Source organism: Macrosteles quadrilineatus, unplaced genomic scaffold (assembly GCF_028750875.1).
Source record: "Macrosteles quadrilineatus isolate MER2022 unplaced genomic scaffold, UCM_ALF_1.0 Scaffold_1__1_contigs__length_201487025, whole genome shotgun sequence".
In the NCBI taxonomy this organism is placed as follows: Eukaryota; Metazoa; Arthropoda; class Insecta; order Hemiptera; family Cicadellidae; genus Macrosteles; species Macrosteles quadrilineatus.
The window spans coordinates 185,971,488-185,999,005 of record NW_026542594.1 but is presented as its reverse complement, the minus strand read 5'-3'; the positions used below and the strand labels follow the sequence as shown (position 1 = coordinate 185,999,005).

Genomic DNA, 27,518 nt, shown 5'->3' with positions numbered 1-27,518 from the left:
TCAAAAAGTTAAGTGTAGCATAGTTATAGAAATAGAACACTAAAAAACTATACAAAACCGTACACAAGTTTTACACACTATATTCGGCCCGGGCTTTTAACAAAGTCTTGTTTACTTTTTGCAACCACGTCGCAACCAATGCGTCCATGTGTACTTAGCCTTCACTTGCATTGTACATTGCTTCTATATGCACAGAGAACAGCACAGTGTTTTACCATAGACTAACCAACACAAGTAGACTTCTCATCCCATTGTAAATTTTGAAGCACGTTTTTCGTGTCTAGTTCATGTACGTGACACATGGGCGCTAGTGTCAACGAAACTTTGTTTCTATTATTTTAGGGTTAATTTCTTGATTTGTGCTTTACTGTTTGGTTATATAACTAGGGGACAAGTTATTGTTTATGATTAGATCGTATTATTTGGTTAAACGAGGTTTTAAATGGCTGTAATAACGGGAAACAAATTGTAAACAAAACACGACCTCTACATAAACCGTACAGAACTAACAATAAAATTGTCTTCAGCTGTTCCATAAGGATGAGAAATCTACTAAGGGAGTATGTTTTATCTATGGTTTTACCTCCCACAGTCAAGAGCGCAAATAGACAATAACAACTTGCCGTTTGAGACTTGCCACTTCCCCTTCCTACCAACTTTACAGGCCTGTAAACCTACTCTAAGCCCACATTCCTTAGCTGGCAACGCATCAGTGCATTCTACATTTTAATTTTTGTAAACAAAATTCTAGATTATTGATGGTCTAGATTTTTTATGTTGTCGAACTGTTTGTGGTGCCTATAGAACAACACATGGAATACATTCGTTTTTATACATAGGTACACAATAATTTGTGAATAAAGTATTTTTATTGAGGGTGATGAAATTTACATTGTTGTCATTGATATTATTTACAAATATACATGTCATGGTATGTACAATATTGACTAAGTGGTACTAGGTGGGTATAAGAAACAAATCATTCAAGCTCCTGAGGGTGATTCTGGTGAGCCGAGTTGGTCACAGAACGCCAGCGCCATCACAGCTTTCTGATGTCCCGTGTACTCTCTCTGTACTGTCCCTGCCAAGCAAATATTAGTTTGAAGTCAGCCAAGAATCAATTTTGTATTCATTTTACTCACCAATGTTTACGTTCTATTAACATATAAATTAAATTGAAAAAAATCACATGCTGTTACATCAAAAATTGTATCATATAAAATTTATGAGTAGCAGAATATACACATTCAATCAAACCAATCACAGTTAACTGGAATGATTTGTGCAAAGCATCTTGAAAAACATGGTGTGAACAGCTATAAAGAATGTGAAGATATAAAAACTTGGCCTGTATGCAAGAAAATATTGTTTGAAGAAAAGCTCAAGTCAAAATTAAGCGAAAACAACAAAATTAACATATTCTTTTCCATTAAAATTCCAAATTAAGCGAACTGGAAACAACTGTAGGTGATTTCTTTCATCCACAGTGTTTAATTTTTTTTCATAAATCACAATTACCAATTTTCCCCATTTCTATTTGAACTGTGAAAAATGTCAGTGCACGTTCAACAAATAAAAACTATTTTTGATTTACATAATTCAGCCATTGAGCTATCGTAATTGGCTCTTAGTTACAAGAACTTCTTAACGTACCTTTCTCCACACTCCACAGTCGGGCACAGTTGTCGGAGGATGCTGTAACAACACGAGACGTTAGAAACCCATCAGTTTACAATACAATTTTGTTCAGATTTGTTTGGTCTGGACTTTAAATGGTCCAGAGAGACACATGCGCATTAAAAAAAATTCAAAACACAAATATTTTGCACCTTTTAAATGCCTGCTACAAAGAAGTAAATAGAACATAAATTGTAGAATCACTGTCGCTTATTATGTTGCACAATACGTAAGGTACGTAACGTAAGGTAAGGTTTTGGAACCTATTTAGTGATGGTTGAGAGGTGTATTGGTGTATTTACCTGTCAGAATGTATTGAGAGTCAGCACTGAAGGCCAAGTCCCAAACCCACCTCTGGGCTTCAGTCTTGAGCTCTTGTACCAGAGAGAAGTCAGCAGTCTTCCACACTCTGGCCGTCTGGTCAGCTGACGTGGTCACCAGCAATCTGGACAAACACTCTACAAACAACTGTTTCCTACTAAATAAATGGTATCAGAAAACTGACACACACATTCTCACATCGTCTTGAAATTAAAATGTTTGACGCCTATTCTGTACTCTATGGTCAAGAATAAAGTATTCTGATTCTGTACCTTAAACTTTCATGAGTAAATAGTTTAATATTGTAACCGGTAACAGAAGGGGAGTAGGCTAACTATAAAGAATTATTTTTTTGTCTTGGGAAGAATCACAAAACTTGCAATCACTTTTGAACCGTAATTTTTACATGGTTAGTTAGTAGTTGTGCCATTGTGTTCTAGATTAACGTTCTAACATAGGCCCTACTAAATTTTAATTAAAATCATTGGAATTTATTTAGTGAAAGTCAGATTTTTCTGTTTCATGGGTTTGACAGAAATTACCACCATTCAAAATCAAAATCAAAAATAAAAGGAATAGTGCCCAATTTACCACATTTTATCATCAAAACCATAGGTGTATATGCTGTGTGTTATATTTTGGGCTATCTTGCTGAATCCAAAGTTCTTAATTTATGTTAATTTTGCTTAGTTAAGGAACAAAAAGTTTGTTATCATCGCTCGATAGAGTTTGAAAATTGGACTTAAGACTGTGTTTCCTTCAAGCACACCATGGTATCAAAATGCCAGAATTAACGTTCAACAACTAATGGTATAACACTATTGTATGAGTAAATGCATTACTATGGTGATAAAAGTTATTTTTCAGTGTTTCATTTAAAATATAGCGCCACTAAAAATACACCCTATAGCTTACGTGGAGTCGGGGCTGAATTTGCACTTGAGCGCGTAGCGGGAGTGAGCCTCGATCTTCTGTTTAGGGTTGAGTTTTGTCTGTTGTTCCATTCCACCAGACAGACTCCAGATGTAGCAATGTCCCTTGTTGTTGACAGCAGCCATGTAGGAGCCCTCCGGGTCTATAGCTACTGACTGTATGGACGCCTCAGCTTCTGGGATCTGGCAAATAGTAGAGGTGGGCGTTATTTAACATAATAGGGTGCATAGTATTTAATTATAACTACAGTTTCACCCCATGTAAAATTTGTCGTCAGTTTATTAATCAAATTTGTCATAATTGATATGAGCCACCAACAGATTGAGAAGTTACTTTAAATCATGAATGAAAATACAAATACATAATACGATATTCATGCTCAATGCGATAACGTTTATAAATAATTCAAATTTGTCAATCATGTAGACCTTGTATTGTCTTGTCTTGTAAAAATGTATATTAAAAAGAGAAACAATACATTTTAAAAATAACAATACCACCAGCGTTTGGTGATGAGACTGTCAGTGTTAGGGGCCGTTCCTCATTCTCTACACGCCATCCTTACTGACAACGAGTATATGTAAAGAGATGAAGGGCGTTGAGTGACTTACGAGCTGTTCGTTGTGGTCAGTCTTGAGATCCCAGAGATGAATAACGCCACTCTGGTCTCCCACTACCAGCTCCGCTTGGTTGGGATGTAGACAGACACAGTTGACTGGAGCACTCACTTGGAATATCCTCTGGCACTGCAGGTTACGAGACCTGGAACACAAGAGATTTCGTTAATTTCTGAGAAAACAGTCAGTGGCTTTGGTTCAAGACTTGACCCAGCGGTTCTTGATAACCGCAGGGGGCTCACGCTTGCGTGGGTTCGTGGCCTGGGCGACCACGCGGACCCTAGCTCTCCCAGAGGGGAGGTAATTGCCCGGTGTTGGAACCGGCACTTCAGGTAGACCACAAGCTATGGACGACTGGACAAGCCAGCCTCTTTGGGTTTACCCAAAGTGAGAGTACCCAGTGACATTCCCTCCATTCAGGGTGGTGGGGGTGTTCAGCTCTGCTAGTGTTGATTAAGTTCATAGATCTTTCACCTGCCTGTAGCTTGTGGTTGTGACTGAGTCCTACCTGTCGTGTACGACTGACATTTTGTGAGGCATATCCTCGACTTTGGAAGTAGCCTCGTCCTGGGAGGTGAAATACATAGCCCCCAGAGGGGAGGTAAATGCTCCGTGTTGGTATCGGCATTTTCAAGTTGGCCGCAGACATGGACGACTGGGCATTGGGTCCCAGTGACATTCCTTTATCCAGGATGGAGGGGTGTTTAGCTCTAGGAGAGATGGAAGTACATCATAATCTCTAACCTACCTGTGTCTGTGGTTCTTTGGGCTTCGGCCTGCTTGTTGTGTGCGACCAGCATTCAGTGGGCAAATCCTCGACTTTGGAAGTAACCTTTCCTGGAGGTGAAAACGGGCAAGTACCCGCAGCTCACGGGGACACTCAAGGGCAACGTAACTTTCCGCAGTGTGAGGGCAACGGTTTGTAGGTACTTATGCAAACCAATCCCTGTCTCTGAGCACGGACGGTATGGTTATCTTGAGTGTGGGGGGTTCTTCCCGGAACCTCAATTGAGTCAAGGGTGTCGCCACCTCTGGTGGATAGGTTCATCCGGGTGGGTCCCACTTCTATACCTGCCTCCTTTTGGGAAACCCTGATGGCCTGGCAGTGATGTTGGGTCTGACGGGCAAACGAAGTAGATCGGGTGCTGGGTCCGAGCCCGCCAGGGGTATCTGGGGATCTATCGCTCTGGTTATCTCTGGTTTCCCAGCAATGGGTAAGGCCTCGATCGGGCAGCGGTGTAAATGGGAGGTTGGGGTTCCCCCCGTCAGCGTGCTGATGGTCCCCTTCCTCCTGGCTATTGATGGCGGGTTCTGCCTGTCAGGGATTAGATAGGTCCCGAGTGTTGCTTGCACTAAATGCGTCGGGGCGCTCTACCATGGACCTCTAGGTCCCGACCTAGTGGAACCCAGGTCAACAACACATAGTGAATTTAACAACAGAATCCAGTCTTTTATTGATAACAACTTTAATAAAAAGGAAGAAGTGAATGTCAGTGCTGAATCATTAGAGGATAGGATAGCAGCCTGCATAAGATCACCTGTCCAGCCAACACCATATACAACAATAGATTGTAGGAGCCCAGACCCGTCATCGACCTGTCCAGCACCGCCTGCCTCAATAACACCTTCAGCAGCCCTACCAACACCTTCGACGCTGACACCTACCCCACCATCACGACCTTCAGTGGCAGCTGTGAATGAGAATGTGATCAAAGTAGTGCCCGGCAACTTCACCTTCTGTGAGTTGCTAAAGCAGAGCAAAAGTGATAGGCCAAGTGTGGAAGTGAATAAAGCTAGTTATGTACCACAATTGTTAAATTTAGAGGTAGATTCTGCAATCCAAAACGATACCATTAATTTTTTAGTAGATCAAGCAGCCCCCATTGTAAAAATAACCTTAGAATAAACAATTTATGTATTTTTCATCAAAACATTAGAGGGTTGCAATCATCAATTGAACCTTTAGAAGTAACTCTAACTGAACTAACACCTAGTATTGTTGTCTTGACAGAACATAAAATGATAAGTTCTTCTCTGGAAAGATTAAATATTAATGGTTACAATGTTGCTGCCAGTTTTGGGCGGAAAAAATCTAGAGGTGGTGGCGTAATTATTTTAGCAAAACCATTTTTTACTTTTAAAGAAATTATAATACCTGAAATCCAAAATCTTGTCACTGAACAAATTTTTGAGTGTTGTTTAGTAGAGGTAGATAAAATTATCCCCAGGAAAAAACTTATTATAATTGGTTTCTACAGGAATCCAATTAAGCAAAATGAATCTGAGTTTATCAAACGACTCGATACAATGCTTGAAATAATCAGTGTTAAATATAAATATGTTATTTTTATGGGAGATATTAATATTGATATGCTGAACTTAAATGACACCAGCAGGAAAAACTTACTGCATGTTGTAACAGCTTATGGCTTCCAGTCATTGGTTGATTTTCCTACAAGAATCACCGATACAACTAAAACTGCAATAGATAATGTTTTTACAAATTTAGATAGCAGCTGTTATAAAATTACGGGTATTAATACACAACTTTCGGACCATGATGGCCAAATAATTGAAGTTTTTACTAATACGAAAAATAGCCTGAATAATTCTTCTGTTTATTTTGAACATAAAAGAAATTTTAATGATAAAAACGTTGAACAATTTATATCTGCTTTACAACATGAGTCATGGCTTAATCTTTATTTATGTCCTGTGGAATGCAAGTATGATGTTTTTTATGAAATATTTATGCATTATTTTAATACATTCTTTCCATCAACTCTCTCAAGACAACATACTAACTGTAAGTGGATTCCTAATGAACTGAAGTTGGAAAGACAAAATATTATTAATCTTAACAAAGCGGCTAGAGAGTTAAATTGCAAAAAGTTGTTACATGAGGCTAGAGAAACAAATAAGCAGTTTGGAAAGAAATTGTTTTCTTCAAAAAAACAGTATTATAAAAGAAAAATTGGTAGTTCTGACAATGTTAATAAGGCAACTTGGAAGATTGTGAACTCTGAAGTAGGAGCCAAAACTATTAATAATCATAATATAAACCTAGTAGTAAATAATGATGTATGTTCTGACCCTTCCCTGGTCTGTGGCCAATTCATAAATTATTTTGCAGATATTGTAAAAGAAACTGAAACTTTCAATAATATAAATACATTCCAAAAAAATGTTGATGACACACAGCATACTGTACTTCCTTTAGATAAAAGGAGCTTTAAATTTAGCTTTGTTGATGAGAGCGACATTGATAAAATTATTAAAAGTCTAAAAAATTCCTATAGTGCTGGCTACGATGGTATTCCTGTGGTTCTTTTTAAAAAAGCGAAATCAGTCCTACTTAAACCAATAACTCATCTCATTAACTCATCTTTGATATCAGGAATTTTCCCTAACAAACTCAAAATAACAAAATTAAAACCGCTATTCAAAAAAGGAAACAGACAAACAGTATCAAACTATAGACCGATTGCTTTGCTGCCTTCAATTTCAAAAATCTATGAAAAGGTTGTTTATAACCAACTGGTATGCTTCTTTGAAAATAATGGTACATTTGATGACTGCCAACATGGATTCCGAAGTGGCAGATCTGTCATAACAGCTGCCACAGCTTTCATTGAATCCATCGTTGATAGCTTAGAGAGTAAATCTAAAGTGGTAGGGTTGTTCATGGACCTCAGTAAAGCTTTTGATTCAATTTCTCATGAGTTGTTGCTTTCAAAGCTCAGTAGTAGTGGACTAAATAGTACTGCTTTGAACTGGTTCAAGTCATATCTTTTTGATAGGAAACAATACGTAGAACTGAGTCACTGTAATAACAAAAATTATAAAATTTCTTACAATTCTCGTACTCGGGAAGTAAAATATGGGGTGCCCCAAGGATCGATCCTAGGCCCTCTTTTATTCATCTGTTATTTGAGAAATTTTCCTCAACTCAGTGATTTTAGCAAGCTTTGCCTATATGCTGATGATGCAAATTTAAAAATAGCCGCAGGAACCTATGCTGAACTTGAAGCCAAGGCCAATTCTGATATATTATTACTTAACAGTTTTTTTAATTCGAATAATTTGCGTTTGAACACAGATAAAACTAATTTTATGTGTTTCCAAGCAGGAAAAACTAAACCGCAAAATCTGCCAAAAATTGTAGTTAATAACAACATAATTCAAAATAAAGACCACATTAAATTCTTGGGATTAGAAATTGATGAAAATTTGAAGTGGAATCATCATATTGATCAGTTACTTTCTAAAATTTCATCTGGCCTTTATGCGCTAACAAGATTAAAACCCCTATGTGAAAAGGAAACTTTAAAAATTATATATTTTTCGTACATACATTCAATCATATCATTTGGAGTTTCACTTTATGGTGCAGCAAAAAAGAAAAAATTAAAATCAATTCTAAAAAAGCAAAAGAAAGCTATTAGAATTTTGTGCAATTTAAAACGCAGAACTTCAGTCAAAGAATATTTTAAAACTGAGAATATTATGACTGTTTATGGAATGTATGTCTATGAAACAGTATTATCAGTAAAGGACAGATTTAATGAATTACAACTTATTGGAGACTATCACAATTACTTCACTAGAAATCGAGAAAACCTGGCCACAAGCTCACATACTCTGCAACTTTTTACGAAGACACCTAAATATGCCGGTTCCAAATTTTATAATAAACTTCCTAAAGAAATCAAATTAGAAACTTCCAAAAATAAATTTAAATCAAAATTGAAAAAGTTTCTTATCAACAAGGCTATGTACTCCTTTGAAGAGTTTTAGTTCTTTAAGTTATTAATTGCTCTGTTTCATATCAATTGAAACTTTTGGTTTTAAAATAATTTTATCTATATTTTTAATTTTGATATTTTCATGTAGGCCTATAAACTTTCATATTGCACTGCTTGTTTTAATTTATTTGATCTGAAAAGCTATTAATATTGATGGTATGTTATTATGCCATGCATGATAATGATTAGTATTTTAGTTAGTTAGTTTTATTAAATTACTCTTGACGCCATTCCTGTATCTATGTATTGTACTTTAATGAATAAAGTTATATGAAATGAAATGAAATGAAATGAAAGGTGGAGTGACGCTTAAACAAGCAGCCGGAATCCCTGGTTAGGATTGAGGGGCAACCCTCCTTCCGAAGGGTCTGCTTCGGCAGCCGGCGAGCCTGATGACCTTAAGTCATCCGCCCATGATGTGCTAAAGGTTGATGCGTAAGCTTCGGCCTACATCATGGGGCCCGGGTATGTCCTAAAGGATAGGTACCGGGTATGCAGTCAGGGGGCTTCGGCTCTCATGACACCAATAAATGTAAATGTAATGTAGCGGTTCTTGATCAGAGGGCTGATAAGACTTTATGGTTTACAAACCTTCCTCATAACAAAGACACTGCAAAAAAAAGCTCCGCTGCAACTCAAAAGGCTAATGCACTCTCACTTACTAATGTCGTAAATAACTGATTGAAGGCTAGTGAAATGTACATCCGGTAGTAAGATAATTAATATCCAAACATTAAACTATTAGCATTGCCACACTGGGTTTTGAATGGTTTGCAAGCACCTCATTTATTCAACTTATTTCTCCAAAAAATAAATAAGAAAAAATATAATTTTGTTTCGTATCACACTATACCTTAAATCCCAGATTCTGGCACTACAGTCCTCCCCTCCTGTGTACATCCACTTCCCCTCCTCTTGGAAACCAACCCCGGTGACGTTCTTGGAGACTCCGTCATAATTGATAACAGGGTTGGGGTTAGAAGAGCTCAGGTCGTACATCCGAATGTGTTGATGGCCTGTGAACAAAGTTGGTCATGATTAAAAGTTACGTTACCTTCAAAGCTGATTGTAAAATAAAATACCCCCGCCGCAGCAAACCTGCCGACTAAGCAAATTTCCATTTTCCTGAATTGATTTTCAATTAAATGTATTTAATTAACATTAGGTTTTATGAGTGTACCTAGGCTTGCTGCTACAGGGAGGGTAAAAAGTGTGTTTTTAGTAAAATATTAGTAACTTAATATAAAATAAATAAATTTACCAAGTTTGATCAAAATATATCCATAAACAAGCAAACTACAACATTTTACAATATTCTACATAAGAATAACATGGGAATTTTAAAATAAACTAGTGTTTTTAATTTTCTCCATAGCCAATAATTGTACAGAAACACTTTGATATATATATTTATTTGTTTATTTAAGATCTTTAAAAAGGTCTGGAGAGCAATTGAGAAATTTTGTGTTTAGAGGGTCAAAAATTAGAAAAAATAATTTTCACCCCATAAAACCCCCGTTAAACCCCGTTCCCATGGTCCGATAAAAAATCTGACAAAAATTAGTCAAGTTATTATGTTCTATCTATATATTTATTTATTTAGTGAATTGAAGTGTTTTTATAAGGTTATTGGTTACGGAGAAAATTCAAAACATTGTAAATTTAAAATGCCCATGTTATTAGTTATGTTAGAGAGTAGACAATCTGATGTAGTTTGCTTATTTATGATTATATTTTAATGAAACTTGGCAAATTTATTTATTTTAAACTAAGCTATTAATATATTAATAAAAACTCACTTTATAAATCTCCCTATAGCAGCAAACCTAGGTACTCAAGAAACCTAATGTCATTGAAATTGATTTTATTGAAAATCAAATCAGGGAAACTCACTTAATCTGCAGGTTTGCTGTGGTGGGGGTATTTTGCCAATTCCATGAAATGCAGAGACGGTAGTGCAACCTTTGATTGCAAGGAAAGTGAATAGGTTGCTGCAGATCTCTGGAGGGAGTTGAGAACACAAAACACTGAAAGATTTTTTTAAAATTTTAGCTTTTAACGGCCGCCATTTTGAAACGACTTGATCAAACTCGACCATTGAAAACCTGGGATGAGATAATGTACTCAAGCACTTGTGTGTCAAATTTCATAAAAATCGGTTCAAGCATTCGATCATTCTAGCCAATTCATGGCGACCCAGCATCCTCTTACGGCCGCTGTTCAGTCAAGTTGCCTTTGTTTTTTGTATTAATTTTATATGTCTTTGTTTTTAACAGTCCATCTGTAATTCCCATCACATTACCATATGTCAATTTTCCATTCATTCGTCTCGAATCACCGCTCATAACATCACACATTCATGTTTCTCGTAATAAATTAACCTCTTTATTCCAAACCTATCGACTTTTTCCTCTCTAATTTAATTACACCGGACGTCATTACGGACGACCGAGGTCCTTAAAAATTGGGGTCTGGGCGGTTATAGGTTCGGAAACTTGTATACTATAACCAAATAAAATTGCAGCCTCCCCGCCAGAACTGAAATATTTTCCTGCTACCCAACCCCACTATAGGCCTATTTGAATACCAAATAGGTCTAGTTATAAATTGGTGAGAACTTGTACTTAAGGATGGGATGTATGTATCTAAAAATTCTATTAGTAGACCTATCATATTTTACCAACAGAAAATATAAAATTTGCATATGAGCAACTGATTACAAGTCACTGAGATTAAAAAAAACACAAACTCAAAAACTGAAAGAATTTTTTCAACAAAAAACTGATCTCCAATGGCGCCCCCAGGGATCTGTCCTTGGACCTCTCCTTTTCTTAGTCTACATCAATAACATAACAGATACTGTTCCGCAGGACAGTGTCTACCTCTTTGCGGATGATATGACATAGTTCATAAGGGGGACTGACGACGCGGCCCTGGAGGCAGAATCTAATCAAAGAGCAAATGATCTGGCTGACTTTTTTTCTTCAATCAAACTCAAATTAAATTCACAAAAAAAAAACAGGATAAATGTGTATCCAAACTGCAAAGACAAAATTTAAAAATAATAGGACTCCGAACCTATTAATTAGTGAGGATCAAATCCAAATTTTAAAAACTGCCGACTTTTTGGGAGTGAGATTGGATGATAAATTGAGCTGGGATGCACAAATAAAAAACTGGAGGGGGCATTGGCTCGAGGGGTCTTTGTTCTTCAAAGAATAAGGACCTTCGGAAACCTGGCTCTCTCTCTAAACTTGTGTATTTTAGCCTAATAGAACAACACATTTTGTATTCAATCATCCTTTGGGGGCTGTGAATAAGAATATTGTTTGGCAGAACAAGGCAGTTAGAGCAATCTTGGGTATGCCGCCTCGGACCAGCTGCAAAAATGTTTTTAAAGAACTTGGCTTTGACCCAGTCCCTTCACTTTTCATCTTTGAATCAGTTTGCTATATAAAATCACAGAACATTAAACCAACTTTTACAAATCACACTTACAACACCCGAACAAAGGACACACATGCAGTCCAACATAAAATCACAACATTTGAACAAAACCCAGATTACATGGGAATGAAATTGTACCAGGCCCTGTTGAAAAAATTACTTGAAATTCAGAGTTTAACAAAATTCAAATTAGAAATGAAAAAATATCTAGTGGAGTTAAGTTTTCATGACATAGACAGTTACCTTAACGGTGACAAAAACTAGTATTTAAGTCTGGTTATTCTTTGTACTAACTCTGACCTGTCCAATTCCTTAAGGCAAAGGACTACGGACGGAGAGTTCATGTATCATGAATGTATGTATGTATGTAGGCCTACCTGCTGCAGCCAACAACTGTTTATCTGGTGTTATTTCCAAAGCATTCACTTGCTAAAACTATTTAAGGAATATATCCTGTAAGCAGTTGTATTAACTTATGTTCAATCAATCAAAATAACTTAATCCATATTGCACATTATGTACAGAATGGTGTAAGTTATTGGTTATGTTAGATTAAGACTAAAACAACCATGCTATATTAAATCTAAACCTACTTTAAGGATAATATTTTTATCATCAAACACCGCTTTTGCGCAGAGGTCATTAATCAAAACCGTCCTAAGCAAACGATCGAGATATCCAACAGAGGATCTGTACTCAGATTTTCGTGTTCATGATATACGACAGTTATTTGTAAAAACTCTTTTTAGTCTTTATTAGGTCAAACAAAAACATAATTTTTACCAATTTGCAGCATAACTATTCTACAAGACATAGAATCAACTTTGGTTACCAATTTCCTAGCTAAAATATAACCTCGCTAAAAAGTAACCCATTTTTTATCGCCCATATCTTATATTGCAATCTTCCGTTACAAATCCTGCAGTACGAGGAGAGCAGTGTCCCGGTGTACAAAAGAAAGGTGAGTACTTGGCTTGCCAGCATTGGCCGGACGGCTACGGAGGCGCTGGTAAAATCCCCATATAATTAGGCTCATTAGAAAGAAAAATAAAACGTAAACATGTTAGTAATCTGCTGAGACCCTTTCATTGTAGGTACATCTTCCAGTTGCTTATTTTAATCTTTGGTTAGGCCTACATTAGGAAATTCTACTCTAAATTAATTTTGTGTTATTGTGTCCTAATTTTGTACGTATTAACTTTTAAATTATGTTTTTATTTAATATACAATTATTTTTAAGAAATGTAGTCAATGTTTTAATTAGACAAGTAAAATTATTGTTTATCCACAATATACCAGATAGCAGATTTAGAACTCTTTTTCCGCACACGGGCTTATGCCTATGCGGAAAAATATATTTCTTTATAATTTAAATCTGTATTGTATTGTTTAAATTTTGGAAATAAACGATTTGATTTTGACCTAATTTCAGTAGCCTAAGTTGAAAAAATAATCTAAATTATAAAAATATCTGTTAGTGAGAAATAATTTCATTTATATTAGTAAAAATTAGTTCAAAGGGCCTATATTTAATATTATTGTCAGGGTAAGCTATTGAAATATTTGACACCACTTAAGATGGGATTTTCTCCTAAACCGATTACTAATGTCTTTTAACCGCCAATTCACTACCTTTTCTGGTCAAAACTTATAAAGAGTTCAATTTTGGCAATATTTCATGATTTTATTTAATAAACGGCTATGCTAAAAACAGTCATAATTACTATTTCTTTAAAGTCTAAAGTTTTTAGCAGATTCTTTTGATTTTAGTTTTTTAAATGATGCGGATGGCTTTTTTCTGAAGTTCCGGAATGCTATTTGGATTGTAATTTGACGTGCCTCCATGAAGATATTGTAGAACGTTACTTACAACAGAGAAACTTGAAAGAAAAAAAAACAAGAGTTGAACAAGGTCAATGGGTTCTAATCAATATTTATTAAATTAAACCTTCATTGATTCAGGAATTTTCAGTCTCACGTCACGGTTTTCACTAGTGTTTTGCAAGTCGCACAGTATTTGGTTAAAAAAAATTACATTACAGTGCTTTGCATGATTATCAGTTGAAAATTAGCAGGCCCTAACTTAGTGTGTTGTAGTGTCATAATAGGATGAAATATATTAATATTAACTAACACATATAAGATACGCATATTTTTATCGTAGACTTAAGATATGGTTTTGCAGATTCATACGACTATCAAGGATACAGAATCAGCATGCTGCAAAGTTCTACTGCACATTCCAGAGTGGGCCTGCCACAGTTTAATTGTATGGTCATAACCTCCTGTTGCCAAAATCATCTGTCCATTTTTGCTTGAATTCTCCGACATTCTGGAACATATAAATTTTTAAGTTCAAGCTAACATAAAAACAATGAAGCCTATTTCAAACTATATAAATATTTGTAACCAAAGAAAAGAGTTGGAAATACATTTATGCATTACACCAGTCATTAATAACAGCAGATTTTGTATCCAATGTATCTGTAACGTCATTCAAAGAGTTACCCCGTACACTCAAGGCCAAGTCATCAGCAAAAAGAAAGCTTTTTACAGATAAGTCATTAATATTACAAGGTAAGTCATTTATATACAGTATAAACAGGGTAGGGCCCAATATAGAGCCTTGGTAATATAGTGAGCCTCATACAGTAGTGAACTGAGTTGATAATTTATATTACACACAGGCAGTTGTTGTGCAATTAAAATAGTGTGTTAAACACAATGAAATAACGATTTCAAAAATGCTGAAAGTTTAAATTATCAACTCAGTTCACCTACACTTTACCTTCCTAATCTAACCTAACTTAGAAACACTTAATACAGTCACAAATCCGCATAAGCCCGACTTGCCTTCCACAAATGCCTAAATAAAATCATTCTGAAATAAGTTATTTAGTGCCGTGTTGTTTCTTAGATGTTTGAAGCACATGTAATTTAAATGACTTGATTGACTTATTTTTATTCTCTTCTCTTCAATTTCATAATTTCATTTTCATTTCAGGTTCAGTAGGTATAGTTGTACAAGTAACTTAACAGTTTGTCCGTTCCGTAATTCCGTAATGCGGCAAGCAGTAGCAGACTAAAATAGAAGGTAGATAAAGGAAATCAAAACGACAAATTATCTTATAAGTTACCTTAGTTAATATTCGTGGCCTCGGAGACATTTTTGCACTGTTTTTTCCTGGTAAAAAGTGAGTCTTCTACTTTAATAACTTACAATTAACGTATAACTTATCAAGTATCTGGAGAGAACATTTCATATAGCCTTATAAATAGGTAATGTCAAAAAAAAAAAAACAAAGTAGGCCTAGGCCTACCGCTAAATAAAACTTAAAACAGCCGTAGCTCCGTTAATATTTGAGAGCGCGGAAAATTTTTGCACCATTATTTTCAGCTAAAAATCTAGTTTCTAGTGATATATAAATCTTGGTAGGTTCCCATTAGTGATGCGCGATTGCGAGATGTTACAATCGAAACGTTTCGATTGTTTGAACCTCTCGAGACGTTTCGATTGTATTTTTGCTTAGCGAGAGGTTCTTAATGAGAGGTTTTATCGAGACGTTCGGAACAATTGTTTCGTTTCAGCACGGCTTCTCTTCTCTCGTATCTCGCTCTCGCTTCTCGCAGTCGCATTCGTCTCGTCTAGAGAATCGAGAGACGAGAGGTTTTAACGAGATGTTCGTGACGATTGTTTCGTTTCAGCACGGCTTCTCTTCTCTCGTACTCGCATTCGTCTCGTCTAGAGAACCGAGAGTCTAGAAGTTCTTCCCGAGAGTCTTTTTAATGAGATGTTCATGGCGATTCGATTAGGCGATTGTTTTGTTAAGTGTGCGGCATCGTAATTTATTATCATCTAATTTCTATTGTATCTGCCGGGGATTTACCCCCAATAAATAAGAGGTATATCTTACTTCAAAACCAAGGAAGGTTTATGGATATATTACTTACTTTATCTACGGAATAGTGACTTAATACCACTCAATAAAAACTATTGATTGACAAGCCGAGGTATTTTACAAACAAAATGTTTGTATTTAAATCTAAATGTTTACAACGAGACAGAAGGTTCTCATAAATGGTTTGTTAACGGTATTATTTACCATTACGGTACCCATTACTTTATAATAATTTTATATTTCTGTTGCCATGAGTCTGCTATTCTATAAGAAGCTAAGAATCTAGAAAAAGAACAAATATCCTCGTAACCCCTCACATGAAATATATAGACAGGTGCGAACAGACGTTTAGGCTTAACGAATGCAACAATCGAGAGAAACATCTCGATTGTACAAACCTCTCGCTAAGCAATCGAAACAATCGATAAGCGGAACATCTCGAGAAGGAAGTTTCGATTGTTCAAACATCTCGCAATCACGCATCACTAGTTCCCATGGTCACCTTCGTCGCAATAAATACCATAATTACTTTAAATCGGATTTACTTAGGCCTAACCGGAATGTTCTTATTCAAACAATAACAATAATTGTAGAGGCAATAATACAATAAAACTTAATGAGAATGACACTGATCTGATCATGTAACTTACGTAGATAGGCAAAAAATAATCAGCGTGAAACTGGCAATAGAACAGCAATAACCCATTCCACTTCTCCTACCGCCCCTCCGACGAATATACGTCACAGTAAAACGTCACAACAATGATGGCGTCACAGTAGGATTCGTCACAAAGCAGCTGACATAACCTCCAAAATATCAAGTGGTGGCAATTGTTTTTTGCGAAACACGGCCAAGATGGCGTTTGGCGGTACACGCACAGCGTTGATTATGAAGGTTAAGTAATATATATGTATAAAACTGTACAATACGTTGAATGAAATTAAACTACTATTTCATTATTTAGAGAATAAAGAACAATATTAAACACGTTTGAGGTTATTTTAAGTAGTAACCACCTCCAATTTTTTCCAAATGATAAAATTATTAGCTGACTACCATAAAAACCTATTGCTGGCATCTCCCCTTAAGTTTTTCTCTCGTTTTTCTTTTGATATATGTTAAACACATGGTTATGAACAAAAAATGACGTATTCAAGGTTAGCCCACTCTTTACTAGTGTAGCTATTCAGCCTGGAATGCACTTCATATGACCTTGATTGCACGACGACGCTATTACTAAAATTCATGTTTTATATGTCTATTTACATTATGTAGAGCATATTGCACAACACCAAGCACTTTTTAGCTAATTAAGTAGTTACCGCATCGATTTGAATCCAAATCTAAAATTACTATTTGACTACCATAAAAACCTATTGCTGGCAATTCCCCTTAAATTTTTCTTCAGTTTTTCTTTTGATACGCGTTAAACACATGGTTATGAACAAAAAATTACCTCTTCTAGGTTAGCCCACTCTTTAATAGTGCAGCTATGTATCCTGGAATGCACTTCGTGTGACCTCGGTTGCACGCCGATGCTATTACAAAAATGTATGTTCTAAATGTCTATTTACATTATTTATCTGGTATTGAACAATACTGGGCACTTTTAAGCTTATTAATGTAGAAATCACCTTGATATTAATACAAACTAATAAACTACCTAAAATTACTAACTAAATATAGTAAAAAACCTATTGCTGGCATCTCCTCTTAAATTTTTTTCTCGTTTTTCTTTTGATATGTGTTAAACACATTGTTATGAACATAAAATGACGTAGTATAGGTTAGCCCACTTTTTAGTAGTGTAGCTATGCAGCCTGGAATGGACCTCATAATAGAATAATAAATTACCATAAATTTCTATTGCTGGCCTATCCCTTTGGTACGATTTTCTTTATTCTTTCAAAATATGTTTATTACATCATTACGAACTAGAAAACACGTCGCCTAGGTTAGCCCACTCCTTTACAGTTGAGATAGGTAACTTTGAATTAAACTGGTGTGACCTCGGTTCCATAAGAACCTAATTTACTAAAACTCAACTTTTTTCGTTTATACATGTTAGTTACACCTTAATAAACAATACCTAACGCTATTTCGATAAAAAATATTACTATTTATCAATTTAATGCATTATTTAAAATCTGCCTCAATATAACAATAAATTACCATAAATTTCTATTGCTGGCCTATCCCTTTGGCACGATTTTCTTTATTCTTTCAAAATATGTTTATTACATCATTACGAACTAGAAAACACGTCGCTTATGTTAGCCCACTCCTTTATAGTTGAGATAGGCCATTTTGATTGTAGCTGGTGTGACCTCGGTTCCATAAGAACCTAATGTACTGAAAACCAACTTTTTCGTTTATACATGATAGTTACACCTAAATAAACAATCCCTAACACCATTTCAATAAAAAATATTATTATTTATCAATTTAATGCATTATTAAAAATCTGCCTCAATAGAACAATAAATTACCATAAATTTCTATTGCTGGCCTATCCCTTTGGCACGATTTTCTTTATTCTTTCAAAATATGTTTATTACATCATTACGAACTAGAAAACACGTCGCCTAGGTTCGTACACTCATTTATAGTTGAGATAGGTAACTTTGAATTAAACTGGTGTGACCTCGGTTCCATATGAGCCTAACTTACTAAAAATCAACTTTTTTCGTTTATACATGTTAGTTACACCTTAATAAACAATACCTAACACCATTTCGATAAAAAATATTATTATTTATCAATTTAATGCATTATTTAAAATCTGTCTCAATAGAACAATAAATTACCATAAATTTCTATTGCTGGCCTATCCCTTTGGCACGATTTTCTTTCAAAATATGTTTATTACATCATTACGAACTAGAAAACACGTCGCCTAGGTTAGCCCACTCCTTTATAGCTGAGATAGGCCATTTTGATTGTAGCTGGTGTGACCTCGGTTCCATAAGAACCTAATTTACTAAAACTCAACTTTTTCCGTTTATACATGTTAAATACACCTTAATAAACAATCCCTAACACCATTTCGATAAAAAATATTATTATTTATCAATTTAATGCATTATTTAAAATCTGCCTCAATAGAACAATAAATTACCATAAATTTCTATTGCTGGCCTATCCCTTTGGCACGATTTTCTTTATTCTTTCAAAATATGTTTATTACATCATTACGAACTAGAAAACATGTCGCTTATGTTAGCCCACTCCTTTATAGTTGAGATAGGCCATTTTGATTGTAGCTGGTGTGACCTCGGTTCCATAAGAACCTAATTTACTAAAACTCAACTTTTTCCGTTTATACATGTTAGTTACACCTTAATGAACAATACCTAACACCATTTCGATAAAAAATATTATTATTTATCAATTTAATGCATTATTTAAAATCTGCCTCAATAGAACAATAAATTACCATAAATTTCTATTGCTGGCCTATCCCTTTGGCACGATTTTCTTTATTCTTTCAAAATATGTTTATTACATCATTACGAACTAGAAAACACGTCGCTTATGTTAGCCCACTCCTTTATAGTTGAGATAGACCATTTTGATTGTAGCTGGTGTGACCTCGGTTCCATAAGAACCTAATTTACTAAAACTCAACTTTTTCCGTTTATACATGTTAGTTACTTTGGTGTGGTTTGAGACTAGTTGTTAAGTTAATTTGGTTTGGTTTTACATAGATTTTAAGTTACTTTGGTGTGGTTTGAGACTAGTTGTTAAGTTAATTTGGTTTGGTTTGAACTAGATTTTAAGTTACTTTGGTGTGGTTTGAAACTAGTTGTTAAGTTAATTTGGTTTAGTTTGAACTATAGATATTAAGATACTTTGGTGTGGTTTGAAACTAGTTGTTAAGTTACATACTTTGGTTGGTTTGGTTTAACTAGATTTTAGGTACCGGTACCCAATAGGTTTTTATAGTAGTCAGTTAGTAATTTTAGGTAATTTTACTAACAAGGTCACATGAGGTTCTTCCAGGATACATAGCTACACTATTAAAGAGTGGGCTACCCTAGAATAGGCATTTTTTTGTTCATAACCATGTGTTTAACGCATATAAAAATAACTGAAGAAAAAATTAAGGGGAAATGCCAGCAAGTTATTAATTTTAGGTATTTTTTCATTTGGATTACAATCAAGGTGGTTTCTACTTTAATAACCTTAAAAGTGCCTTGTATTGATCAATACCATCTAAATAATGTAAATAATATATATATATAAAACATTAATTTGTGTAATAGCGTCGTCGTGCATCCGAGGTCTCATGAGGTCCATTCCAGGCTGCATAGCAACACTACTAAAAAGTGGGCTAACCTATACTACGTCATTTTTTGTTCATAACAATGTGTTTAACACATATCAAAAGAAAAACGAGAAAAAAATTTAAGAGGAGATGCCAGCAATAGGTTTTTATGGTAGTCAGTTAGTATTTTAAGCAATTTTTCAATTAAGGTAAAAATCAAGGTTGTTACTACTTTAATTAGCTAAAACTGCTAAGTATTAATCATTACCCTCTAAATAATGAAAATAGACATATAAAACATTAATTTGTGTCATAGCGTCGTCGTGCAACCGAGGTCACATGAGGTCCATTCCAGGCTGCATAGCAACACTACTAAAAAGTGGGCTAACCTATAACACGTCATTTTATGTTCATAACAATGTGTTTAACACATATCAAAAGAAAAACAAGAAAAAAATTTAAGAGGAGATGCCAGCAATAGGTTTTTATGGTAATCAGTTAGTAATTTTAGTTAGTTTTCAATTTAGGTTAAAATCAGGGTGGTTACCACTTTAATTAGCTAAAAACTGCTTAGTATTGTTCATTACCCTCTAAATAATGTAAATAGACATATAAAACAAGAATTTGAGTAATAGCATCGTCGTGCAACCGAGGTCACATGAGGTCCATTCCAGGCTGTTTGGCTACACTACTAAAGAGTGAGCTAACCTATACTACGTCATTTTTTCTTCATAACCATGTGTTTAACACATATCAAAAGAAAAATTAGAAAAAAAGTTAACAGGAGATGCCAGCAATAGGTTTTTGTGGTAGCCAGTTAGTAGTTTTAGGTAATTTTTTAATTTTGGATTAAAATCGAGGTAGTTTCTTCTTCAATAAGCTAAAAGGTGCCTACTATTGTTCAATACCAGCTAAATAATGTAAAAAGACATATAAAACATTTAAGTTGTGTAATAGCGTCGTCGTGCAACCGAGGTCACATGAGGTCAATTCCAGGCTACATAGCAACACTACTAAAGAGTGGGCTAACCTAGGCTACGTCATTTTATGTTCATAGAGTTTATGTTCATAAACGGAAAAGGTTGAGTTTTAGTAAATTAGGTTCTTATGGAACCGAGGTCACACCAGCTACAATCAAAATGGCCTATCTCAACTATAAAGGAGTGGGCTAACCTAGGCGACGTGTTTTCTAGTTCGTAATGATGTAATAAACATATTTTGAAAGAATAAAGAAAATCGTGCCAAAGGGATAGGCCAGCAATAGAAATTTATGGTAATTTATTGTTCTATTGAGGCAGATTTTAAATAATGCATTAAATTGATAAATAATAATATTTTTTATCGAAATGGTGTTAGGTATTGTTCATTATGGTGTAACTAACATGTATAAACGGAAAAAGTTGAGTTTTAGTAAATTAGGTTCTTATGGAACCGAGGTCACACCAGCTACAATCAAAATGGTCTATCTCAACTATAAAGGAGTGGGCTAACATAAGCGACGTGTTTTCTAGTTCGTAATGATGTAATAAACATATTTTGAAAGAATAAAGAAAATCGTGCCAAAGGGATAGGCCAGCAATAGAAATTTATGGTAATTTATTGTTCTATTGAGGCAGATTTTAAATAATGCATTAAATTGATAAATAATAATATTTTTTATCGAAATGGTGTTAGGTATTGTTCATTAAGGTGTAACTAACATGTATAAACGGAAAAAGTTGAGTTTTAGTAAATTAGGTTCTTATGGAACCGAGGTCACACCAGCTACAATCAAAATGGCCTATCTCAACTATAAAGGAGTGGGCTAACATAAGCGACATGTTTTCTAGTTCGTAATGATGTAATAAACATATTTTGAAAGAATAAAGAAAATCGTGCCAAAGGGATAGGCCAGCAATAGAAATTTATGGTAATTTATTGTTCTATTGAGGCAGATTTTAAATAATGCATTAAATTGATAAATAATAATATTTTTTATCGAAATGGTGTTAGGGATTGTTTATTAAGGTGTATTTAACATGTATAAACGGAAAAAGTTGAGTTTTAGTAAATTAGGTTCTTATGGAACCGAGGTCACACCAGCTACAATCAAAATGGCCTATCTCAGCTATAAAGGAGTGGGCTAACCTAGGCGACGTGTTTTCTAGTTCGTAATGATGTAATAAACATATTTTGAAAGAATAAAGAAAATCGTGCCAAAGGGATAGGCCAGCAATAGAAATTTATGGTAATTTATTGTTCTATTGAGACAGATTTTAAATAATGCATTAAATTGATAAATAATAATATTTTTTATCGAAATGGTGTTAGGTATTGTTTATTAAGGTGTAACTAACATGTATAAACGAAAAAAGTTGATTTTTAGTAAGTTAGGCTCATATGGAACCGAGGTCACACCAGTTTAATTCAAAGTTACCTATCTCAACTATAAATGAGTGTACGAACCTAGGCGACGTGTTTTCTAGTTCGTAATGATGTAATAAACATATTTTGAAAGAATAAAGAAAATCGTGCCAAAGGGATAGGCCAGCAATAGAAATTTATGGTAATTTATTGTTCTATTGAGGCAGATTTTTAATAATGCATTAAATTGATAAATAATAATATTTTTTATTGAAATGGTGTTAGGGATTGTTTATTTAGGTGTAACTATCATGTATAAACGAAAAAGTTGGTTTTCAGTACATTAGGTTCTTATGGAACCGAGGTCACACCAGCTACAATCAAAATGGCCTATCTCAACTATAAAGGAGTGGGCTAACATAAGCGACGTGTTTTCTAGTTCGTAATGATGTAATAAACATATTTTGAAAGAATAAAGAAAATCGTGCCAAAGGGATAGGCCAGCAATAGAAATTTATGGTAATTTATTGTTATATTGAGGCAGATTTTAAATAATGCATTAAATTGATAAATAGTAATATTTTTTATCGAAATAGCGTTAGGTATTGTTTATTAAGGTGTAACTAACATGTATAAACGAAAAAAGTTGAGTTTTAGTAAATTAGGTTCTTATGGAACCGAGGTCACACCAGTTTAATTCAAAGTTACCTATCTCAACTGTAAAGGAGTGGGCTAACCTAGGCGACGTGTTTTCTAGTTCGTAATGATGTAATAAACATATTTTGAAAGAATAAAGAAAATCGTACCAAAGGGATAGGCCAGCAATAGAAATTTATGGTAATTTATTATTCTATTATGAGGTCCATTCCAGGCTGCATAGCTACACTACTAAAAAGTGGGCTAACCTATACTACGTCATTTTATGTTCATAACAATGTGTTTAACACATATCAAAAGAAAAACGAGAAAAAAATTTAAGAGGAGATGCCAGCAATAGGTTTTTTACTATATTTAGTTAGTAATTTTAGGTAGTTTATTAGTTTGTATTAATATCAAGGTGATTTCTACATTAATAAGCTTAAAAGTGCCCAGTATTGTTCAATACCAGATAAATAATGTAAATAGACATTTAGAACATACATTTTTGTAATAGCATCGGCGTCCAACCGAGGTCACACGAAGTGCATTCCAGGATACATAGCTGCACTATTAAAGAGTGGGCTAACCTAGAAGAGGTAATTTTTTGTTCATAACCATGTGTTTAACATATATCAAAAGAAAAACGAGAGAAAAACTTAAGGGGAGATGCCAGCAATAGGTTTTTATGGTAGTCAGCTAATAATTTTATCATTTGGAAAAAATTGAAGGTGGTTACTACTTAAAATAACCTCAAACGTGTTTAATATTGTTCTTTATTCTCCAAATAATGAAATACTAGTTTAACATTCAACGTATTGTACAGTTTTATACATATATATTACTTAACCTTCATAATCAACGCTGTGCGTGTACCGCCAAACGCCATCTTGGCCGTGTTTCGCAAAAAAAAAATTCCCGCCACTTGATATTTTGGAGGTTATGTCAGCTGCTTTGTGACGAATCCTACTGTGACGCCATCATTGTTGTGACGTTTTACTGTGACGTATATTCGTCGGAGGGGCGGTAGGAGAAGTGGAATGGGTTATTGCTGTCCTATTGCCAGTTTCACGCTGATCAAAAAATAGGCCTAGGCCTAGCCTTCTAGCCTCAGCCTCACTCAACCACTCAACTCCAAACAGATGAAGTAATATAAATATATGGTATTATATTACTATATAATATGGTGTTTATATATTTTATGCTACAGTGACGTGAGTGTCGAGTACCAGTACAAAAACAGTACAACAAACAACTTACTTAACCAACACACCCAAACAAAACAACGAACTTTTACTTTTTTTTACCTAAAAATAAAGTTGTTATTTTCTTATTATGACTTATCCGGACTTATCTCTTTTGCTAGGCCAATTTTACAGCATGCAACTTTACTCTTACTATATAGAGTTGGTTAGAGTGTCCCAAGGCGCGAGTGTCCAGTCCACGGACTGACTCCAATCTTTAGTTCTACTCAGTACCATTGAGACTGTATTCATTCAGTACGAGTACTCACTCAGTCAGTCAGTTCCAGTTAAGTTGTCAAAATATAGTCAAAAACAAACTTCGATTGTCACTATTGTCATTGTCATTGTCAGTTTCGTTTCAGTTTTCTTTTCAGTTTCAATCCAGGAGTTATGTTTATGTATGTCTGTGCAAGTGCAAATGTTTAAGTTGTTTGATGTTTAACAGGTTAGGTTCACTCAAAATTTTTAGTTCAAGCAGATGGTAAAGAAATAGATTATTGCTGGTGTGAATAATCAAATCTATCAAAGGATGGATTCAAGTGATGATGCGAATTCTCCAGACATGTTTGATACTATTCTTAATAGGCCTAGGCAGACTATTCCTAACAACGGCCAGGTTAGAGAAGGATTGTCAAGTTCCGTTGGAAATTCCCCTGTTGTCAGCAATAAGAGTGAGGATGAAGAAACAAATAGTCCATGGAAAGTAAACTTCCCTATTTTCAGATTACCCAAAGTTGCAGTAAAGGAAAATATCATTTTATGCATTGAAAACTCACAAGACAAAGGTTTGGGATACACATTCTCTGACTTAGATAAGAACACAAAAGAACCTCATCCTCTTTCAATCAGAAACGAAGCTTTGAGGATGTTTATGGTAAACAAACTTGCAATAGCCAAAGATACAGAATTTTCAATTGTATCGCTGGAGTCTGGAAAACTCAATCGCCTCTCTCCTCTCACTTCCAACATAGGTATTCTATCAAAATCACTAAGAGAGTACAGATATATTTCCAATGAAGAAACTAACAATATTCTTGATATCTCGCCCATTTTCAGTGATCTTCCAAAGTTGTTTGACATTCCCGAAAGTTCTAATAATGTGACTCTGATCCCCCCAAACCACATTGTAAGAGTAATCTTTGTTTACAGTAATTCGTATAGAGCACCACAAGTAAACACCAATGACCCTTCATATTCAAAGTTGCTGTTATCTCCTTTCTTCTTCCTTGATGTGTTTTATCTGCATGAAAAACAGTCAGACTTTAATGTGGTCGACAGAATATATAAAGAACTTGGAAAAATTGTGTCTCCAACTTCATATTTGTTGGAGAGTTCAAGAGACGTAACTAAAGTTTTTAACAACACAATGAAACTATTGGCTCATCCATATCAACGTGTCCTTGACACTGCGTGGAACTTTTGATCCTTTACCTATTGGAACTTCGCTACGTCTGCAATATAAATTTTCATCAGTCCATATGTACCCTAACCAAACACATTAAGATGTAATACTACTTAGGGTGTAATATTTCCTTCTTATCTCAGGGATGCCTGTAGTTAATTTACAAACCAAGGTTCATGGATAATCACGTTAATTAACTTGTGTGATGTTCATGTCCTTTAATGTTTAATATTTTGGATGCAGTTAAATAATATTTTAGACAACAGTTCAAGCTCATGGAAACCAAGGTCCATAATTTATTTATTTTTTAGAAGGTAGTCACTTAGGCCCCTAACCTTAAATCTTGGGACTGAGACCCAGTTTGATACACCAATGGGCTGCACTTTCCTTTAGGTCCTACACTCATTCGAATAAAATATTGAATATTGGATTGTTTCATTCGATCCTATCGTTTGGTTAACTAACCAAACGATATATTGAATAAAACGATCGATTAATCGATATATCGATCGATATTTTAACTCGAATGAGTGTAGGACCTAAAGTAAAGTGCAGCCCACCAATGCATTCTTAAAACGCTAGGACATATTCAAAGTGTTTGCTTCATGTAGCCTAAGTTAGTGCTTATTTTGATTGCATTAGACCTACATGAACTTCTCTAACTCTTTATTTGATTGGGTATAAGTAATGCTCCAGTGTAGCTACAATTTGTTTTGTATGGTATGTTCAATATGTTAGGTATTTGTCTTATTTTTATAATAATCTACACTCGACACTTACGCTAAACGAGTCTTTATGATAAAGTTCTGAAATTTTAAATCCTTGGCAACTATAAACTTATTATTACTACTTATTATAGCTGCACTTTCCTTTAGGTCCTACACTCATTCGAATAAAATATTGAATATTGGATTGTTTCATTCGATCCTATCGTTTGGTTAACTAACCAAACGATATATTGAATAAAACGATCGATTAATCGATATATCGATCGATATTTTAACTCGAATGAGTGTAGGACCTAAAGTAAAGTGCAGCCCACCAATGCATTCTTAAAACGCTAGGACATATTCAAAGTGTTTGCTTCATGTAGCCTAAGTTAGTGCTTATTTTGATTGCATTAGACCTACATGAACTTCTCTAACTCTTTATTTGATTGGGTATAAGTAATGCTCCAGTGTAGCTACAATTTGTTTTGTATGGTATGTTCAATATGTTAGGTATTTGTCTTATTTTTATAATAATCTACACTCGACACTTACGCTAAACGAGTCTTTATGATAAAGTTCTGAAATTTTAAATCCTTGGCAACTATAAACTTATTATTACTACTGGAGTTTGATTAATAGCTTCTGGATCTGTTTATGCAAGCCCTCAATATAACCTAAATAGGCCCACTAACTAAATAGAAACTGCTATGGGATTTGAAAATGTTTGTTACGGTATATCTATTATTGTATTTTCTAAGAAAACCTTGTAATGGTAACTATTAAAATATACCAACATGTGTGCCTATTGAAAGGCTATTGGTTTTATTTGCAACAACGCCTACACAAATATTAATTTTAAAATCCGATTTGGGTTTGTAAGTAGACTGTATGTATATGTATTTGCAAAATTTATTTCTTGTATATTAATAAACATTTGCATATAGACTATTCTAGTCTTTTTCAACCTAATACCTTCATCTGTTTTTTATATCAAAAATAAAATTTGATAATTACTGTATTTAGGCTGTCACTTTTGAAAAAAAAGTACTGTTACCCACTATACACAGTAAATTAGCTAATTGTTTACAAAAGGTGCCTCGGCAACTACATATAGGCCTAGGCCTACTTATTGTATTGGTACGGTACCCTAATATCAATGTTCCTAACAAATATTTGGATCCTATAAAATAAACTCTTCCTGTAACACAACGTTTAC

The 27,518-nt window shown here is 34.6% G+C and overlaps 2 protein-coding genes across 4 annotated transcripts; one reads left to right on the top strand and one right to left on the bottom strand.

The window, feature by feature from the left end:
* Positions 1–859: 859 nt before the first annotated feature.
* LOC128991731 (target of rapamycin complex subunit lst8) lies at positions 860–24,315 on the bottom strand. 3 transcript variants are annotated; one of them, XM_054414881.1, is made up of 10 exons: positions 24,034–24,234; positions 16,350–16,367; positions 14,009–14,132; positions 12,178–12,229; positions 9,207–9,369; positions 3,543–3,693; positions 2,914–3,113; positions 1,980–2,122; positions 1,654–1,695; positions 860–1,081 (listed from the first exon to the last, which is right to left on the bottom strand). In XM_054414881.1, exons 3-10 carry the CDS (start codon positions 14,129–14,131, stop codon positions 984–986), a joined length of 972 nt encoding a protein of 323 aa, XP_054270856.1. In that variant the 5' UTR covers position 14,132; positions 16,350–16,367; positions 24,034–24,234; the 3' UTR covers positions 860–983. The 3 variants fall into 3 exon arrangements, with proteins under 3 accessions (XP_054270856.1, XP_054270871.1, XP_054270864.1); XM_054414896.1 differs by lacking the exons at positions 16,350–16,367; positions 24,034–24,234 and adding an exon at positions 24,254–24,315; XM_054414889.1 differs by lacking the exon at positions 16,350–16,367 and having other exon boundaries at positions 24,207–24,230.
* Positions 24,316–24,583: 268 nt separating this feature from the next.
* LOC128991745 (BRISC and BRCA1-A complex member 1-like) lies at positions 24,584–27,245 on the top strand. Its single transcript, XM_054414911.1, has one exon. The coding sequence runs from the start codon at positions 24,720–24,722 to the stop codon at positions 25,611–25,613; it is 894 nt and encodes a 297-aa protein (XP_054270886.1). The 5' UTR covers positions 24,584–24,719; the 3' UTR covers positions 25,614–27,245.
* The last annotated feature ends 273 nt before the right edge of the window (positions 27,246–27,518 follow it).